At 42.3% G+C, this 18,409-nt stretch overlaps 1 protein-coding gene across 3 annotated transcripts in view; it reads left to right on the top strand.

Annotated features, from left to right (window-relative positions):
* The window catches only part of tubgcp2 (tubulin gamma complex component 2), a 48,637-nt gene that overhangs the window by 15,272 nt on the left and 14,956 nt on the right, over positions 1-18,409 (top strand). For all 3 annotated transcript variants that reach the window (XR_013495635.1, XM_078199615.1, XM_078199614.1), the window contains exons 10-14: positions 3,926-4,106; positions 6,372-6,552; positions 10,780-10,952; positions 15,206-15,334; positions 17,999-18,119. Coding sequence is in view for 2 of the 3 variants with exons in the window: in XM_078199615.1 (XP_078055741.1) it covers positions 3,926-4,106; positions 6,372-6,552; positions 10,780-10,952; positions 15,206-15,334; positions 17,999-18,119 (785 nt within the window). In the remaining variant the exon portion in view is untranslated. The remainder of the gene's footprint in view (positions 1-3,925; positions 4,107-6,371; positions 6,553-10,779; positions 10,953-15,205; positions 15,335-17,998; positions 18,120-18,409) is intronic.

The raw sequence follows: 18,409 nt of genomic DNA, 5'->3' as shown, positions 1-18,409 counted from the left end.
TACTGTAATCAGCTAAGTTAGTGTCATCAGGTAAGTTATCAGTGCGCTCACCAAGTTCAGACTCTGAGCACCTTGAATACAGGAGTTGGGACGTCTTGTTGAAGTTGTACAAGACATTGGTAAGGCCACACTTGGAATACTGTGTGCAATTCTGGTCACCCTATTATAGAAAGGATATTATTAAACTAGAAAGAGTGCAGAAAAGATTTACTAGGATGCTACCGGGACTTAATGGATTGAGTTATAAGGAGAGGCTGAATAGACTGGGACTTCTTTCTCTGGAGCGTAGGAGGCTGAAGGGTGACCTTATAGAGGTCTATAAAATAATGAGGGGCCTAGACAAGGTAGATAATATCTTTTCCCAAAGGTAGGGGAGTCTAAAACTAGAGGGCATAGGTTTAAGGTGAGAGGGGAGAGATACAAAAGTGTACAGAGGGGCAATTATTTCTCTCACAGGGTGGTGAGTGTCTGGAACAAGCTGCCAGAGGTAGTAGTAGAGATGGGTACAATTTCATCTTTTAAAAAGCATTTCGATAGTTACATGGGTACGATGGGTATAGAGAGATATGGGCCAAATGCGGGCAATTGGGATTAGCTTAGGGGTTTTTAAAAACAAAAGGCAGCGTGGACAAGTTGGGCCAAAGGGCCTGTTTCCATGCTGTAAACCTCTATGACTCTATCTTGTTAAGTTGCTGTGCAGTCAGGTTAAGTTTGCCTGTGGAGACTAAATCATTTGAGTACTGTTTATATATAACAAGTCTTCTCACAACCCTGTTCAATTAAAAACATTAATAGGGAGTTGAAAATTCAAGGTTTGTGTATGAAGATCTTCCAAGTAGACACCAGATAGCTGGGGGTTGCAAAACACAAGTTTAGTATTACACTTCAATAATGTTGTTTTTGCCCACAATTCCTAGCAGGAAAGAAATAGTTTCACGACTAGGAAGACAAAATAGTTACATGTTTTGTCTCCCGTTCTGACAGAGAAAATGAAATCTGTTTGAAAATGAAACCTTAGGAACAGACATTGTCTTAAGGTCTAATTCCGTTTTTAAAATTTCGATTTGAAAAAAAAAGCAGGGAAGGGTTGTAATGTCCTTGTGTTGCAAAAAGGTGATAGAATCTGCAAGGAAATTAAATTTTTGAATGCTCTTCCCTGAGGTAAATCCTGGTTAGGGAAATTAGCTGCAACAAGATCCACGAATGTAACCTACATTGTTTGTGGCTCCTGTTATTAATTTAACCCATTTACTTTGCAATTAAAAGGTAGCAGTTTCTGTTAAGTTACACTGATTTTCATCAGTGCAATTTCCCCAAAATTGGCCAAATCACCAGACAATTTTAAGCAATGAATATACTTGGTACAAATTAAGTCTGTACTGTGGGTGGCACGGTGACACAGTGGTTAACACTGCTGTCTCACAACACCAGGGACCCAGGTTCAATTCCGGCCTCGGTTCACTGTCTGTGTGGAGTTTTCACTTTTTCTCTGGGTCTGCGTGGGTTTCCTCCAGATGCTCCGGTTTCCTCCCACAGTCCAAAGATGTGCGGGTTAGGTGGATTGGCCATGCTAAGTTGACCCTAGTGTCACGGAGATTAGCAGTGTAAATATGTGGGGTTATGGGAAAAGGGCCCAGGTGGGATTGTAGTCTACAAATTCGATGGGCTGAATGGCCTCTTCCTGTACTGTAGGGATTCTATGATTCTAAGTTCTGCAATCTTTTGCCTTAAGTTAAGGAGCATTGCCTTAGAGATGTACAAAACTGGCCACAGAGCTGTGTATAAAAAAATGTTGTTGTTTGAAAGGACAAGGATGCTAATAGACACATTTTAAAAGCTTATCATAGAATCCTACAGTGCAGAAGGAGGCCATTCAGCCCATCGAGTCTGCACTGACCACAATCTCACCCAGGCCCTATCCCCATACATTTACCCTAGCTCGTCCCCCTGACACTAAGGGCCCAATTTTACCATTTTCATTCTAAGTGTTGAATCTGGGTGCAATTCGATCCGAATTGGAAGTCTGCTTTCAGGCGCCCCCATACTCACTCAGCCTGAAAAAACCTCGCGCTGTGGATAGGGCTTAGTGCGCCCGGAATGATCGGAGCTCTGAACTGCGCATGCGCAGTGAGGAACAAAAATTGAAAATCACGCTGCTGTCACATCGCTCCCGGGCCGCATAAAGTGGATAAAACGGCCCAGGAGCAATGGTCCCCACAGACATCACCCCCACTCCTACAACATAACTTTCCCCCTTATCCACCCAGACCGATTGCAACTGTCTGCCCCCTTTCCCCCCCCCCCCCCACCGATCGCCTGCAGAGTGGCACGGACCCCCTCCCCCACCCCGACAATTTTTTGGACACACCGCAATGTAAAATCGGACCCTACGGGTCAATTTAGCATAGCCAATCCACCTAACCCACGCAGCTCTGGACTGTGGGAGGAAACCGGAGCACCCAGAGGAAACCCACGCAGACACGGGGAGAATGTGTAGACTCCGCATAGACAGTGACCCAAGCTGGAAATCGAACCTGGGTCCCTGGTGCTGTGAGGCAGCAGCGCTAACCACTGTGCCACCCTGTATATTTTATTTTTAATTTACTAAAAAAGCTGACTACAGCGCATGAATATAAATAGCAATTGGCCCTGCTTTTCGTCAAGTCATTTTCAGTTAGTTAAAATCAGATTACCCACAGTTGGTGGTCTGGATGCTCTGATTAAAATGCCTTTGTTGTGATAAACCCGTTTTCAGTTGTATTAATCAAACAGCACCAGGTTACCACCAACATATCAAGGAATTCTTTGTGTTTAAAAAGCTGCCCAATTGCACTCACTCACAGCAGATTTTACACTTGTCCTGTGAGTGTAAACCTGAGAAGATGAGTTGCTTCTCAAAACGGGTCGAATCTGCACCCAAAATTAATTGTGATAGAAGTGTGTACTTTATTTAAACATACTTTGTGCTCCAAATCTTGTTAATTGTGGGGAGTTTTGTTCAAATTCAGCGCAGAAAATTATTCATTATTAAAGAGCATGTTTCTGTTACAAACTGTGAGCAGAGACAGTCTTACTCCAGTTAAAGTTACTGAAATTCAGCTATTTTCCTCCAAGTCACATTGAGAGATGCTCTGTTTCACACCAGGAGTGCACGACAGCACACCCTAGCCTGTAATACTCATTAAAATCAGCAGACAGAAAATCACTGTGCAATTTCCTGATATTCTGCAGGGGCTCAAAGGGCGGAATTTTATACCAACACATCCGCTCGAGGTTCGTATGATCCTGCCCGAGGCCAAGGGAGAATGCCGTTCTCCAAGCCTCGTCCGCCCCAGGAATCGGGGCGGGCGTACCAGTAAAATTACGGCCAGAATCTCCATCACTATCCTATGTGAAAAAACAAACCAAGCGTTCCTTTTATTTTTTTTCTCTCTTCGTTTGATCATTGGTTATTTTCTCTTATGATGTGGAGATACAGACGTTGGACTGGGGTGGGCACAGTAAGAAGCCTTGCAACACCAGGTTAAAGTCCAACAGGTTTATTTGGCAGCTTTCGGAGTCTCAGGCTCCTTCTTCAGGTGAGTGAGGAGCTGTGTTCACAAATAGGGCATATGTCGATATGCATGATCTTTATATGCCTTGTTTGTGAACACAACTCCTCACTCACCTGAAGAAGGAGCCTGAGACTCCGAAAGCTTGTGCTGCCAAATAAACCTGTTGGACTTTAATCTGGTGTTGTGAGACTTCTTACTATTTTCTCTCAAACATTCCCCCCCTCCCCCCGCACCCCAAGGATGAGTTCCCCTCCACCCTGGGCTCAATGGCTGAAGAACTTCCTGCAAGGCAGGAGTGAAGTAGCTTATCTTGGCCAGTCAGTCTGAAGGTAAATAACTTTTCTCTCTTTTTTTTTTCTTCTCCCCTGTAGGAAAATATCTGAATGTTGTTCGAGAATGTGGTCGTGATGTGACCTGTCCCGATGCCAAGGAAGTGATCTATACTCTGAAGGAAAGAGCATATGTGGAACAAATCGAAAAATCTTACAACTATGCCAGCAAGGTTCTATTAGACTTCTTAATGAAGGAAAAAGAACTCCTGGCACGACTCAGGTACTCGGCCTCAAGTCGTTTATTGAAAACGGAAATGTTTTCTTATGTTTGTTGCCTACAGTTTTTGAGTCGTCATAAAATGCCTCTTAATTTCCCAGTTTGGTTTAACAGCGCTACTTTGTACTATGCATGTGCAATCTCGTGGATCACACAGCCAATACTCCCATGGGAGAGCCCTGAAATACTAAGCCATTTAGTGTGTTATGTTATTCCCACAAATTGAATTAATTGTGCGTTTCATAGTTCCCTAGTGAGAATCTACTTGTGTCATTAGTATCTATGCATGTAAGCCGTTAAGAACACAGACGGGATGTTTACCCAGAAATTAGCAATCACTGTCTCAAAAAATGCCTTTTATGGGGGATCAAGAAACATTTCACTGGGCCAGTCTTTTTGCAGAACAAGTTGTGGTTTGCTACAATCAAAGATGCAGGGCTGAAGTTTCTGGCTCTGTGGTTTCATACGCAAGGCCAGAAAGAAATGTTTTATAAAATATATGGGTTCAGCTATTGCTGAGATTTAAAACTCACTGTCGCGTCTATTATTTCCACGTCACGGGTAATCGAGTTTGGAAACTTTTTTTTTTTTAAAAATGAGTATTTGTTTTCAAACGAAATGGCAGTCGGCACTCCATCCAAATGCACAACTTTGGAATAGATTCTGTTTTCAGCCTGGTTAAATGTCATTCTTCATTCGGTGGGATGGCTTCTTTTTCAGGGAGGCGGAATAACTGTTTGTCAAATCCCTGGGGCAATGTACAATGAATGTTCTCGACAGCATTACCACTACGTCCCAACTTATTTTCCAACATTGTACAGATGTATTAAATTGCCAATAAAATTCCCTTTGAAATTCTAACTTAATATGAAATTTGTACAGTGAGAACTTCACAATTTCTAATATATGCTGTGAGTCAGCTACACTGGTAAAATCCCTTTATGATTGACTAATTGGTGCAATGCTCTTTTGTCTACTCTGGCTGACAGCCTGCTTTATGGCTTCCCTAATGTAGCCATCCTCAACTGTATATATCAAATGCAAGTTAAAGTATTAGATTTCTTTATTCCAGTATAAAGAATGATTTTGATGAGTTCTTTAAGCTGTAACATTGGAAACCTCCTTCCCTTCGGGGAAAAGAAAACTCGTGGTTTAACTTGGCCAAGTACAGTGGGTAGGATTATTGTCAAAAGTGTTCAGTGGATGCTTTACGTGAGCCAGTTAATATCCTGATTGAGTGAAGACATCATGTTTATTGGTACTAACCGTTCAATTAAAGCAGCATTAGCTTTCTCTGAGAAGATTCATGTGGTTAAAGAATTTTAAACATGTCCGAAGAGAGGTTTCCATAAATGTGGCTGTAACAAGTAGAACAGACTCTAGTAGGATTCTCTTCAATTCCTATAAAGGACTCGATGCCCTATGCTCGAAATATAATTTAGATTTGTGTTAAAAGCTGAAACCTTGAAAGTTTATTTATTAGTGTCACAAGTGAGGCTTACGTTGACACTGCAGTGAAGTTACTGTGAAAATCCCCTAGTCGCCTGTTCGGGTACACTGAGGGAGAATTTCGCATGGCCACTGCACCTAACCAGCACGTCTTTCAGACTGTGGCAGGGAACCGGAGGAAACCCATGCAGACACGGGGAGAACCTGCAGACTCCACACAGACAGTGACCCAAGCCGGGAATCGAACCCGGGTCCCTGGCGCTGTGAGGCAGCAACGCTAACCGCTGTGCCGCCCAACCTTTGGGGCGTTCCGACAAGATTAGTTTGCTGTCAGTTAGTAAGTAGATACTGCTAAAGCAATGAGAGTTACAAGCTTACTTCTGTGGTATTAGCCTGAGTTTGAGGGAAGAAAAATTAATGCCTCTTATTTTCTCAGACAGGTACTGTGATGTGGCTCTTAGTTAACTGAATTTAGCAGTGTGATGATTGATGTTATTATCCATTCCCTCTCTACCCTAATGATGCCTAATCTGTTTGGAAGCCCAATTGGATTGTGATCTAGAGACTGAGGCATATTGCTCAAGAGGTTTTGATACAAATTAATTCTAACGCATATTGTCAAAAGCTGTATTTCATTATGTGTTCTGTGCTAACATAGTAAGACTGGGGTAAATTGCTTCCAAATGTATTCTGTCGTCCTTAGTCAGGCTTTATGCTTGTTAATTATCAGTATGCTATACTGCACTATAAAAACAGCATGCATTCATCAATATGGCTCTTCAGTAAAATGCTTGCTGTGTCGATTTATTATTCCTTCAGGTCAATAAAACACTACTTCCTGATGGACCAAGGAGATTTCTTTGTCCACTTCATGGACCTTACAGAAGAGGAGCTGAAAAAGTCAGTGGATGATATCATTCCCACCAGACTGGAAGCCCTGCTGGAGCTAGCACTGAGAATGAGTACTGCCAACACTGACCCATTCAAAGATGATTTGAAGGTGTGTTGAAGTATAATTAATGGAACCTTGGGTTTAAAAATAACTCCTATTAATGTAATGGCTATGGAAAAATGTTTAACTGTGATAAATTCAGAATAAACCCCCATTAACAGTGTACTCGGTGGGATTATAAGGCAAATCTTATAGCAATTTTAACCTTGTGAACAGCGCGGTGTGATTTCTGTGCCAGAAACAATTATTACTGTTATTCACTTGGACACACATTCAGGGAATATTGAAACGATTATGAGTATCTGAGTAAGTCCTGTGTTTGAATAGGAGGGTTGACTGTTTTTTAATAGCTCAAAGGTCTATATGCCAGAATTAGCAAGCGGTATATACCCAGAGGCGAACCCGCTAACCCATCCATCCACTCCCAACCTGTGACAAAGAGAAAAATCAAAGTGAGAACACTCTGTTTTCGACTGACAATGGCTGAGATCTTGGAGTTGACAGCCTCTTATCCAGGCTATAGTGCGTGTTTGGGAAAGCAAGAAGGGCAGTTAATCAGAGCGCAGTCTCTGTTATATTACTCCTTAAAATATATAAAATAGACTTTGTATCACTCCTTGGTCTTTTAGATTTGATTTATTATTGTCACGTGTATTAGTATACAGTGAAAAGTATTGTTTTCTTGCGCGCTGTACAGACGAAGCATACCGTTCATAGAGAAGGAAATGAGAGAGTGTAGAATGTAGTGTTTCAGTCATAGCTAGGGTGAAGAGAAAGATCAACTTAATGCGAGGTAGGTCCATTCAAAAGTCTGACAGCAGCAGGGAAGAAGCTGTTCTTGAATCGGTTGGTACATGTCCTCAAACTTTTGTATCTTTTTCCCAATGGAAGAAGGCGGAAGAGAGAATGTCCGGGATGCATGGAGTCCTTAATTATGCTGGCTGCTTTTCTGAGGCAGTGGGAAGTGTAGACAGAGTCAATGGATGGGAGGCTGGTTTGCGTGATGGACTGGGCTTCGTTCACGTCCCTTCGTAGTTTCTTGCAGTTTTAGGCAGAGCAGGAGCCACACCAAGCTGTGATACAACCAGAAAGGAAGCTTTCTATGGTGCATCTGTAAAAGTTGGTGAGAGTTGTAGCGGACATGCCAAATTTCCTTAATCTTCTGAGAAAGTAGAGGCGTTGGTGAGCTTTCTTAACTATAGTCAGCCTCGGAGGGAACTAGGGCAGGTTGTTGGTGATCTGGACACTAAAAACTTGAAGCTCTCGACCATTTCTACTTTTTCCCCATTGATGTAGACAGGGGCATGCCCTCCACTACGCTTCCTAAAAGTTGATGACTATCTCCTTCGTTCTGTTGACAATGAGGGAGAGATTATTGTCATCATACCAGTTCACCAGATTCCCTATCTCCGTCTCGTCATTGTTTGAGATCCGACCCACTACGGTGGTGTCATCAGCAAACTTGAAAATCAAGTTGGAGGGGAATTTGGCCGCACAGTCAAAGGTGTACAAGGATCTTAACTTAGTGTGGAGTGGAGGTTATCCTTTCACCCGTGCAGCAGGTAATGGGAAACATGGTTAAGCTAGTTCTCTGACTTAACTTCTAAACTTAGCACAGGAGGTAAGATTCCGCACTCTAGTGTCAGCGTTGTGCATTAGCTCGCAATTAATATAAGGAACACATTAGAATTCACTTTTATGTATTTAGGGCAGAAAGCAAAGGGTTCTATTAGAAACACACATTTCTGACTGGGGATATTGGAAGCTGTGTTCCGCAGAGGTTGTGCAGCCGTTTATTTATTATATAAATGACTCTGACCTAGAAATCAAGGAAGCAGTATTGGCATTTGTTGATGATACCAATTCGGGACTACGACAAATTGTGATGAGTATTATGTATATCTGCAGAAAGACAAATATCATTGTGTCACGGGGTGGGGGGGGGGGGTGTGTCGTGGGCGTGGTGGGGATGGTTGCAGACGGAGGCGGGGGGGGGTGGCGTCGGGGTCATGTCAGGACCAGTGGGGGGGGGTTGGGCATCGTGATTGTGTTGGGTCGATCGGGGTGGGCGACGCGATCCTGTCGGGTGGAGCAGTGTGGTGTCGCAATCGGGTGTGGGGGGGGGGGGGTGTGGGCGGGCGGTGGAAGGTTAGGCCACAGAGGCCAGTTGATAGCAGAGGCAGTGGCAGGTCTTTGCGCACTCAGAGCACAGAAACTCACACATGCACAATTGCTCCCACTACTGCTATCAGCTGGCTTTCAGGTGATTTAGGCCCTGCCCACTCCGTGGCACTGTGGTTAGTTTGAAATCTTGAGTATTCAAGTCTGCCTCAGTGTGTGCCATCACACGCACCCCATAATGTTTAGAAATCGACTTTATTTGTATTCATAGTGCCTGAGCTTAGCTCTTTCAAATTGATCCATGGTAACATTTTCTCCAAGAAAAGTATGTCATTTTGCAAACATTTGTGTAGACATGAATCATATTCTGCGCCACCCACCTCCTCTTCCCCCAAGAGAAGTTCCACAATCCAAGCGTCATTTACAATAGTTCACTCATCCCCATTGTAACCACGCATTGCTGCTGTGGGGATTTGCATCTGTTGGATTGTAATGGGTTGTACAAACACAAAGCAAGAAGTGATCTTAATAAACATACTTATAATTCTGATACCCTCTGATTATGTAACTCTAATGGAATTATTTATAAGCATTGGGCTGGAGCTCTACTCTACAATAAAAGTAAATAGGAGGAGGCACAGTGATTAACACTACTGCCTCACAGCGCCAGGGACACGGGTTCGATCCCTGGTTTGGGTGGCTGTCTGTGTGGAGTCTACACCCGAGTCTGTGTGGGTTTCCTCTGGGTGTTCAAGCTTCCCCTCTCAGTCCAAGAGATAAGCTGGTTAGGTGCATTGGCCATGCTAAATTCCCCCTCAGTGTACTGGAACAGGTGCCAGAGTGTGGCGACTAGGGAATTTTCACAGTAACTTCATTGCCATGTTAATGTAAGCCTATTTTTGACACTAATTAATAAACTTAAAAAACTTCTATTTCAAATTTGTAAAGTTTTTTTTTACCCAAGTCAGGTAAGATTCGATTTTTAAGTCGCCCAAAAAACGTGTGAAATGCTCCCATTTTCACACGCATTCAGGAATTAGAATTTTTTGGTTAAGATCGCCCCAATGTATCTGAGTTGATTAAATTTTAACTGGACTATTGCAGCAGAGGGACCAGGATGTGCAAGTGCATCTGGATGCAAAGAACGCAAAACTAAGAGAATGATGTACAAGTTTTTAAACAATAGTGCGAGTGCTGCTTACAGTTTTGGTGCCCAATTTTAGGCAGACGTTGAAAAGGAGCAGTTTAAGTTATTTAGTGTGTTTCAGAGGTGAGGAGTTACAAATCTGCAGAGCAAAATGAGAAGCTAGGGGGTATTTTTCACAAGAGCTGAGAGGTTAAAAGATTTACCTAATAGTGCTTTCTGATTTTATGAAGGGTTGCGATGAAGTAAATAATAATTGTTTTTACTGGCTGGGCACAACATAAATTTTAAGATGATCAGGAAAAAAAAATTACACGGGATTCAGACGGAAAATCCCTTTGCTAAAGCAAAGCCTGTAAATTATATTAAGAAACTTTGGTTGTTGCTTGGAATAAAAAAGGAATCCTGAAGGAAGTAAACAGAGGTGCCTCTTTGGAGGAAGCAGTAAGAAGTCTCGTAACACCAGGTTAAAGTCCAACAGGTTTATTTGGAGTCACGAGCTTTCAGAGCGCTGCTCCTTCATCAGGTGAGCCTTTGGAGGAAAGCAGCGCAGACTTATTGGGTTGAATATCCTGTTTCTGTGACTCGTAACGGAATGAACAGGTTGGCGTGACTGTTAATTAATTTATTCCCTCCCCCCGTCCGCAAACACTTCCAACCTGACTGCTGTACTACAAATTTCTCACTCTTTTATGGGCTTTCTGGAGCCGGAGATCTTTCTCCAGCTTTGATCTTTTGTTAAAGTGTGTGTTGTAAACAACAAAGGAATCAAATAAATGTCTAATTGTTTTTTTTATATATAGGTTCTGCCTAGCTAGTTAAGATGTACTGTACTTGTATACCTTTTACAAAGCATTTGATTATTCAGTGGTCTAAATTAATACTAAAATGATATTATTATAAAACTTCTTTAACCTAAATCTTAACCAACTGCCTGGTCAATTCTTTGGTCAGTGATGCTACTTTTGACCTGGTAAACGAAACTAAGTAATGATTTTATTCCCCTGCAGATTAATCTAATGCCACATGACCTCATCACTCAGCTCCTGCGGGTACTGGCTATTGAAACCAAACAGGAAAAGGCTATCATCAATGCAGATCCAACAGAGATTGCTCTTAGTGGCCTGGAAGCGTTCTCCTTTGATTATGTTGTGAAATGGCCGCTTTCGTTGATTATAAATAGGTAATTGGTCCTGTCGAGGTACAATACTGCGTGCAAGCTTATCAGAAAAGCCCTCATTTAGCTTATTGGTTTGGTTGGGGCACCGGTATTAGTTGATCAAGGAAGTGCAGATCTCTGATGATGATGATGATGGTAACCTAAGTGCTTCCTTAGAATGTAATCTAATTTCTGGAACTTCACTGCAGCTTTACAAAAAGAAATGCTGTCCACCCCCACCAACTGAATGGAGCTGATTAGTGTCAGTTTGGCTCAGCTCGTAGTGCTCTTAGGTTCAAGTCTCGCGACAGATTTGCGCAGAAAAGCTCGGCTGACAACCTTTCTGAATTGATGAGGAGGTGCTGCATTGTTGGAGGTGCCATCTTGCGGGTGATGCGTTCAACAGTGGCCCTATCTGCCGACTCGCAAGTGGACTTTGGATAACACTTTTGTACTCTAAAGTGACCGCTGCGCTCTCCAGCCGTCAGGTGCCACATTTTTCCCTGGGCCGACACTATACAAAAATTAAATTAATTGGCTAGCTCTCTGCTCTTTGTGGCATGTTCCTGTGCACATATTGGCTGCTGCGTTTTCCCACATAACACCTGATGACAGCTCCTAGGTAACCTAGTAATTGTAAAGACACCTCGAAGATCTGATAAACCACTTTACGGATGCAACTTCTTTCCTTTTATTTTCACGATGCTGAAGAAATGAATGATAAAATTGCCAAAGAAAATCTATTATTTCTAACGGGAAAGATTAATCCGAAGTTGATCAAGCAGTAAAGACTATTACTGTGAACGTTGCTAGAATTACTTTAATATAATGTCGCATGAATAACTTGCGTTTCCCAACAGAATGCAAGTTCAAGTCCAGGGTATCGTTGGAATTAGTTGGCACTAAGATTAATTCTAGGGGCGTACAATAATGGAGTTTTCCTGTTTGAGAAAGCAATGGGGTTAAGTGCAGTACTGTCCATCTTCTTTCAGTGTTTCTTGTGTTGCTCAATTGTCCAAAGTTTTCACGTTTATGAAACTTCAAGATTTCATAATTAAATAAAATTTAAGAAAGTTTTTTCATTCCTTCATAGGGTATGGGCATCGCTGGCAAGGCCAGCATTCGTTGCCCATCCCTAATTGCCCTTGAACTGGTCCATTACAGTGGGCATTACTGTGAACCTGGAGTCACGTGTAGGGTAAGGAGGGAAGCTTTCCTTCCACAAAGGAAGAACATTGAACCAGATGGGTTTTTAACAACAGTCAGTAGCTTCGTGAGACTGGCTTTATAATCCCAGCTACCGAGGTGGGATTTGAACCCATGTCCCCAGAGCACTAGCCTGCTACTAGTCCAGTGACATTACCACTCTGGCACTGTCACAGGTTCTGGAATCTGTATATTTTCCCTCCACGTAGTGACAATGTATTCCCTCTCAATCAGTTAGCCCTTATTTTAGTAAACTGCACCGTGGAATTTAAATGGGATTTTTAATATATACATAGTCGACTTAATGTTGGCACAGATTTAGACAGACCAGTCAGATTTGTTCATATTTAAATAATCCACAACAACACAAGAAATAACTGACAATATATGCAATTGCAATATTCAGTTCAAGAGCCAGCTGCTTTGTAACATCTTGGGATAATAGATCCTTGATTCAAGTAGAATGTGGGACTTGAACATGAGGAAAATTCCATTGCCGGTCTTCAAGTCAGGCAATGTTTGGAAACCTAAAAGTAGCAGAGAATATAGCGGATCCACATATTTTAAAACAGGAATTATTTTGATTCTTGGGCTGTCAACCAATTGTGATGAAAGTAATTGTTATTTTGATGGGTAACAAAATTATAGATTCTTTTTTCTAAAATTAGAGTGAAATATACAGACTCCAGCACCACGGAGAAGATAAGCACGATTGTCTGGAAAGTTAGCTAACTTAACATTCAAGTGAAACGAGAACAGAGAATGCTGGGAAAAGGCAGCCGGTCTGGCAGCATCTGTAGGGAGGTAAAACAGGGTTAACTTTTCAAGTCCATTTGACCCGATCAGTTCTGGTGAAGAATCACCCGCACCCGAAATGTTAACTCTGTTTTCTCTCCCAACAGATGCTGCCAGACCTGTTGGGTTTCTCCATCATTCTCTGTTCTTGTTTCTGATTCCAGCATCCGCAGTATTTTGCTTATTCTAATAAAATAAGTGTCTGCGCCCCAATATTGTGAAACCCCCTGCTCTTAAAAACCAGGCCCATCATTACTGAATTGAGGTGCGCAATCCAGTCCAAGGTTTACTGTGCCAGTAAAAGGTCAAGTCGCCTTATGTCCCAGATGACCCATGGCTGAATGGTGGTGATTTAACCTGAGGGATCCGCTCACTGCAAGTGAGAGGGGCAAGGCAGGGAGCCTTCATGAGTCACCTCAGCCGGTACAGGAATTGAACCTACACCGTTGGCGCCACTCTGCATCACAAACCAACCATCCGTCTTTTAGTGCTGTCTACAGATGCAGGAATTTATGTGATTGGAAAGTCAGATGAAGCATTTCCAAGCAGCCACTAGATTCTTTTAAAAGGAAGTACAAACTATTTTAGATGTAGATTAACTCAGATACTTCACAAATTCCTAAATTTTTCATATTAATCATGAAGTAACATTGAAACTAATCTTGTTGCATTGGTATTTAAATGTTTTATTAGCGTCTTTTTTTTAATATAAGGCCATGATATCAGTGGAAAAGATTCACTCACTGTTGCCAGGGTTTTTATTTTGACCACAGCCCATTAAGCTGTGACATTTCAGCTTTCTGACTGATTTCCAGGCAAGATCTGTCACCTGACTGACTCAGAATTCATATGCCAGCAATCATCTGCCTGGCAGGAAGTTCTTTTGGCAGGTACTCAATGGAATTCGGGGTCATTAAAGGTACTTGGGAAGCTTGGCAGTAACCGCCTATCTGAAATCTGAATCTCTTATTAAATAAGTGTATGTTCGATGCATTTCACATTTTGCTTTCTTCGGACTTTGTTTCATATTTAAAAATATGTCTTGACTGCTCTAGCCTAATGTTAAACAGGGATCTGCACCAGTGCACAAGGTTCATTAATCCTTTATACCAATATAAGCATAGCAACAGGCTAGGGAGCTTTTCATTTTACTCGTAGCAAAATAATCTCAAACCAGTGACTGGGAAATTGGATCGAAAAATTGAATACTTACATAGGATCTATCATGTTTTTCAGGTACAGAATGAATTTAGAAGTGCTTTGACAGTTAAGGATGCAGAATGTATATCTTTGTCATTCATTGTTGATCAAAAACTAAAGAGACAGAAACTATTCTAATTGAGGCATGATCAGTAAATGCAAAGCTTCTCTTATTGCTCTTTGCAAAATACCTACTTGGAATGAAGACCCTGGCTTCATTAAGCATTATTGTTTTGGTCTGATCGCTGAAACCAGGAAGCGCTCCTCTCCAAGCTGACCCTTGATGCTGTTTTCCTACCTCCAAGGTTTTGTTTTGTATGTTGGGTGGAGAGGACAAGTGAATGAACGGATGAGGGAGAGTGTTACATTACCTGCAATAAGTAAGTGACAGTCCCCTCGTTCTGTGAACCCGTTTGAGCCTCCCTGTAAAGACTTTCCCTCTTGCCTCCAGTTCTTCTCTCAGACACGCAGCAGCTTGTAGTGTGCTTTTGTCATGTTTGACTTTATTGCCCTGCTACCGCCTGTGGCCACGCTGAGCCACACCGGCGTTGAAACTAAGATGGCCCTGGAATAACATGAATGAATTCCTTTAAAGGGAGAATATCCCAGCTTCCCTCTTTCTCCTGTTTGGTGGAAGAGTACTTATTTTGTGCGTGGGAGATAAACTATATTCAAAGAATTAAGAAGCTCACATGTCATCTTATAAGTTACTGACAATTATAACTATTAACTTTATTACAATAGGTGCAATTTTAACTTCACTGTTGGATCACAAATCCCTTATAATGACCTATTGGATGAGTTCTCCAATTTTGCCTGAAATTGCTTTGTAATATTCTAGGTAGCACGAGCAAAAATAACTGAACATGTTTTTTAATACTGTTTAGATTGCAAATTACTGCGGAGTGAAATTATATACAGAGGCTTTGAAAATACAATGCCATTGGCGCTTTCCGACTTCTGTGCAGAGGAGGCTTTATGTAGTTGTTCCAATGACTGTTGCCCATAAAGATCTTATTTCTAGTTCTAGAGTTGCATTTCTGTAATCTCACTATTCATTTATTTATTATCCATAGGAAAGCTTTAACTAGGTATCAAATGCTCTTCAGACATATGTTTTACTGCAAACATGTGGAGCGGCAGCTGTGTAATGTGTGGATCAGTAATAAAGTTGCAAAACAATATTCATTGCATTCTGCTAAATGGTGAGTACAATGATTTGGAACAATGATGTACAGTATGTTCAAAATGTGATCCATACATTCTCAATCTTTGCTGCATTATATCATCGCTGCTGGAGCAGTGTTTTTCCCAATGTTCTGAATCTCTGTCTGTGGGCATGCTGGTTCATAATCCACTTTTCAAATGTTGGGATCCTTTTGCATTTTGCATCAGTGCCAAATTTCTTCCCATGGAGCTTTACAAATGAACAGTATTGCTTCAGTAAGGGCAGCATCGTTTCGAGGCCAAATGGACTTGCGATTTGTGTAACCTGCCCAAAATTAGAGTGTGAGCTCACATGATCAATGAGTACGCTGAACAATAGTGCTTTTATTGTGTCAGAACAGTCCTTTAAAATGGACTTGTCTATAATATGGATGATAAGTATGTGGTTTGGCCAGTCGGAAGAGCATGGAGCAAGATTGCAAAGGGCGGCACAGTGGTCAGCAGCACTGCTGCCTCACAGCACTGGGGACCCAGGTTCAATTCCAGCCTTGGGTGACTGTCAGTGTGGAGTTTGCACGTTCTCCCCGCGTCTGCGTAGGCTTCCTCCGGGTGCTCCGGTTTCCTCCCACAGTCCAAAGGTGGGCTGGCCACGCTAAATTGCCCTTAGTGTCAAAGGGATTAGCAAGGTAAATATGTGGGGTTACGGGGATGGGGCCTAGGTGGGATTGTTGTCGGTGCCAACTCCATGGGCCTAATGGCCTCCTGCAAGATACAAGATACAAATCTACTTATTAAAATGCTACTTGAGCTTTTTTTTTGGCCCTTATGTTTAAATATTATGTAAATCGATAGTTAGCAATTTTGAATAAAATCAACGCACTGGCTGATTGAAGCCGATCTGGAAAATTGCAGTTCTTACATGAGAATTCCAGCGAGCAGATGTTTGTGTAAATCGAGAAACCTTGTGGCATTTATCCACCCAAAATATTTAATGAGCTCCATCAAAGCCATCTGCACAAAATATAAGGCGTGGTTCAAGCTTCATGTCACACTGGAAATTTCCTTGGGTTCACCCGATCAGTTGCCATAATTTCAGCAGCAGATTGGGCAAAACCTCAAGAAAATGTCTGACAGATGTATAATTGGGCGACTGTACAATTTAAGCTGTCACACCGATTTTTTTTTTAGTTTTGAGATATTGTTGCCCACTTGTTCTTAATGCTAAGCATGTTTATTCAATCCCTCTTCAAATTGAAGTTGGTCAGAATGTAAAAACATGTATTTGTGATGTGAATTGCTCCCAGTTATTCAAACACACAAATATTGGAAACCTAACGCGCAAAGTTATTCCTCAAAAGCATTTTAACCGTTAAAAGGGCTGTACCGTAACACTGCTTTGATGAAAACATGAATTCTGAATTGATATCAGTGGAAACGAATGTTAATTTGACTGTTATGCTTATACCCCCTTTTCTTGTCAAACAGCAACCCTTCCCATTAATAAGTCCCTTCATGCTTGGCCACGTCATTAGTCAGACTCCCCTCTCTGACCAGGAGAACTGGCTAGATACAAAGTGGGCAGTGGTGTGGGGAGATTGTTGCCGCTCCCATTTGACAAGAGCGTCATGTTGGTTATCAGCCCACTGTTTGAATGCTGGAGCTCTGGTCCGCTGCTTGCTGGAGTGGCGCCACTCCACTCTCCTCGGGCACAAGTGACCTGCCAGATGTCAGCCTGCGTTTAGAGAAGACCAGTGGTGGGATTCTCTGGCCGCGCTCGCCTGAAAACAGGAGATTCCCGCCCGACTTCAGTGGACCTTTACATGGTTCACAGTCACCGCCCACCCGCTAGAATTCCAGTGGCAGGTGGGATGGGAGAATTCCGACCCAGAGTTCTCACCGCTTCTCATTGGTACAATCTGAAGTGAGGGCCATTTCCATAACCCAACTCGAGCAGCTATGCTACCACTGAGCCCGAGGTTCATTCCACATGGCTGTGGTTTTTGGTAACTTCTTTACAAGGAATTTTGGCTCTGAACTTTTATGAGGAAGAGAATTTGAGGTGGAGGTTCGGTGGGTTGGGGTAGGGAAGCCATGTTAAGTGGAGAGAAAAATTGTTATAAAATTGTGCAGGGAAGGTCTGGGCGGCCCGGTGGCACAGTGGTTAGCACTGCTGCCTCACAGCGCCAGAGACCCGGGTTCGATTCCCGCCTTGGGTCACTGTCTGTGCAGAGTCTGCACATTCTCCCCGTGTCTGCGTGGGTTTCCTCCGGGTGCTCCAGTTTCCTCCCACAGACATGCTGGTTAGGTGCATTGGCCGTGCTAAATTCTCCCTCAGTGTCCCCGAACAGGCGCTGGAGTGTGACGACTAGGGATTTTCGCAGTAAGTTCATTGCAGTGTTAATGCAAGCCTACTTGTGACTAATAAATAAACTTTAACTTTAAATGCATGGATTAGAACGCCAACTGTGCATTATTGTCCAAAACCTTAAATTAACGGTACATTTTAACGGGGACTTTCACAGTAACTTTATTTCAATGTTAATGTGAGCCTACTTTGTGGCTAATAAGTAAACTTTACTCGTATGGAGGGAAGCTGTCTTCTTAGCTTCTCACATTTTTGTTCCCGGTCTGCAACTTTTATCCACGGGGCTTTAATAGTTCAGGCTCCTGACATTCACCGCCAGTGTTACTTTATCCAATAGGTTTGCTGCAGCTTTCACTTTGAGGCAGCGAATGCTGAATTTTGTGCAGAACATTCAGTACTACATGATGTTTGAGGTTATGGAGCCGAATTGGCACGTTATGGAAAATAATCTAAAATCGGTAAGTAATGAAAAACTTCAAATTAGCTGGAAAACCATTTACAGGAGTCTGATGGTACCTCATTTTTGCCGAGCATTTTGTTCAGACTACTCTAACATAAAAAATATTGCCAAGCCTAATGTCTCCCGGACAGTTGTTACTGTACTCTGTGCTGTGCAGCTTTTAACTTGGTCAATGTGGAAAAGATTAACTCAGCGTTTCTTTGCAGTTACAATAATGAACCAAATTACATTAAGCAAATATAAATTACCCACTGTTGAAAGCATTTAGTTTTAATGAATACTCCGAAT

This window comes from Mustelus asterias, chromosome 28 (assembly GCF_964213995.1).
Source record: "Mustelus asterias chromosome 28, sMusAst1.hap1.1, whole genome shotgun sequence".
NCBI classification, from domain to species: Eukaryota; Metazoa; Chordata; class Chondrichthyes; order Carcharhiniformes; family Triakidae; genus Mustelus; species Mustelus asterias.
This window is presented reverse-complemented; position numbering and strand designations above follow the sequence as displayed.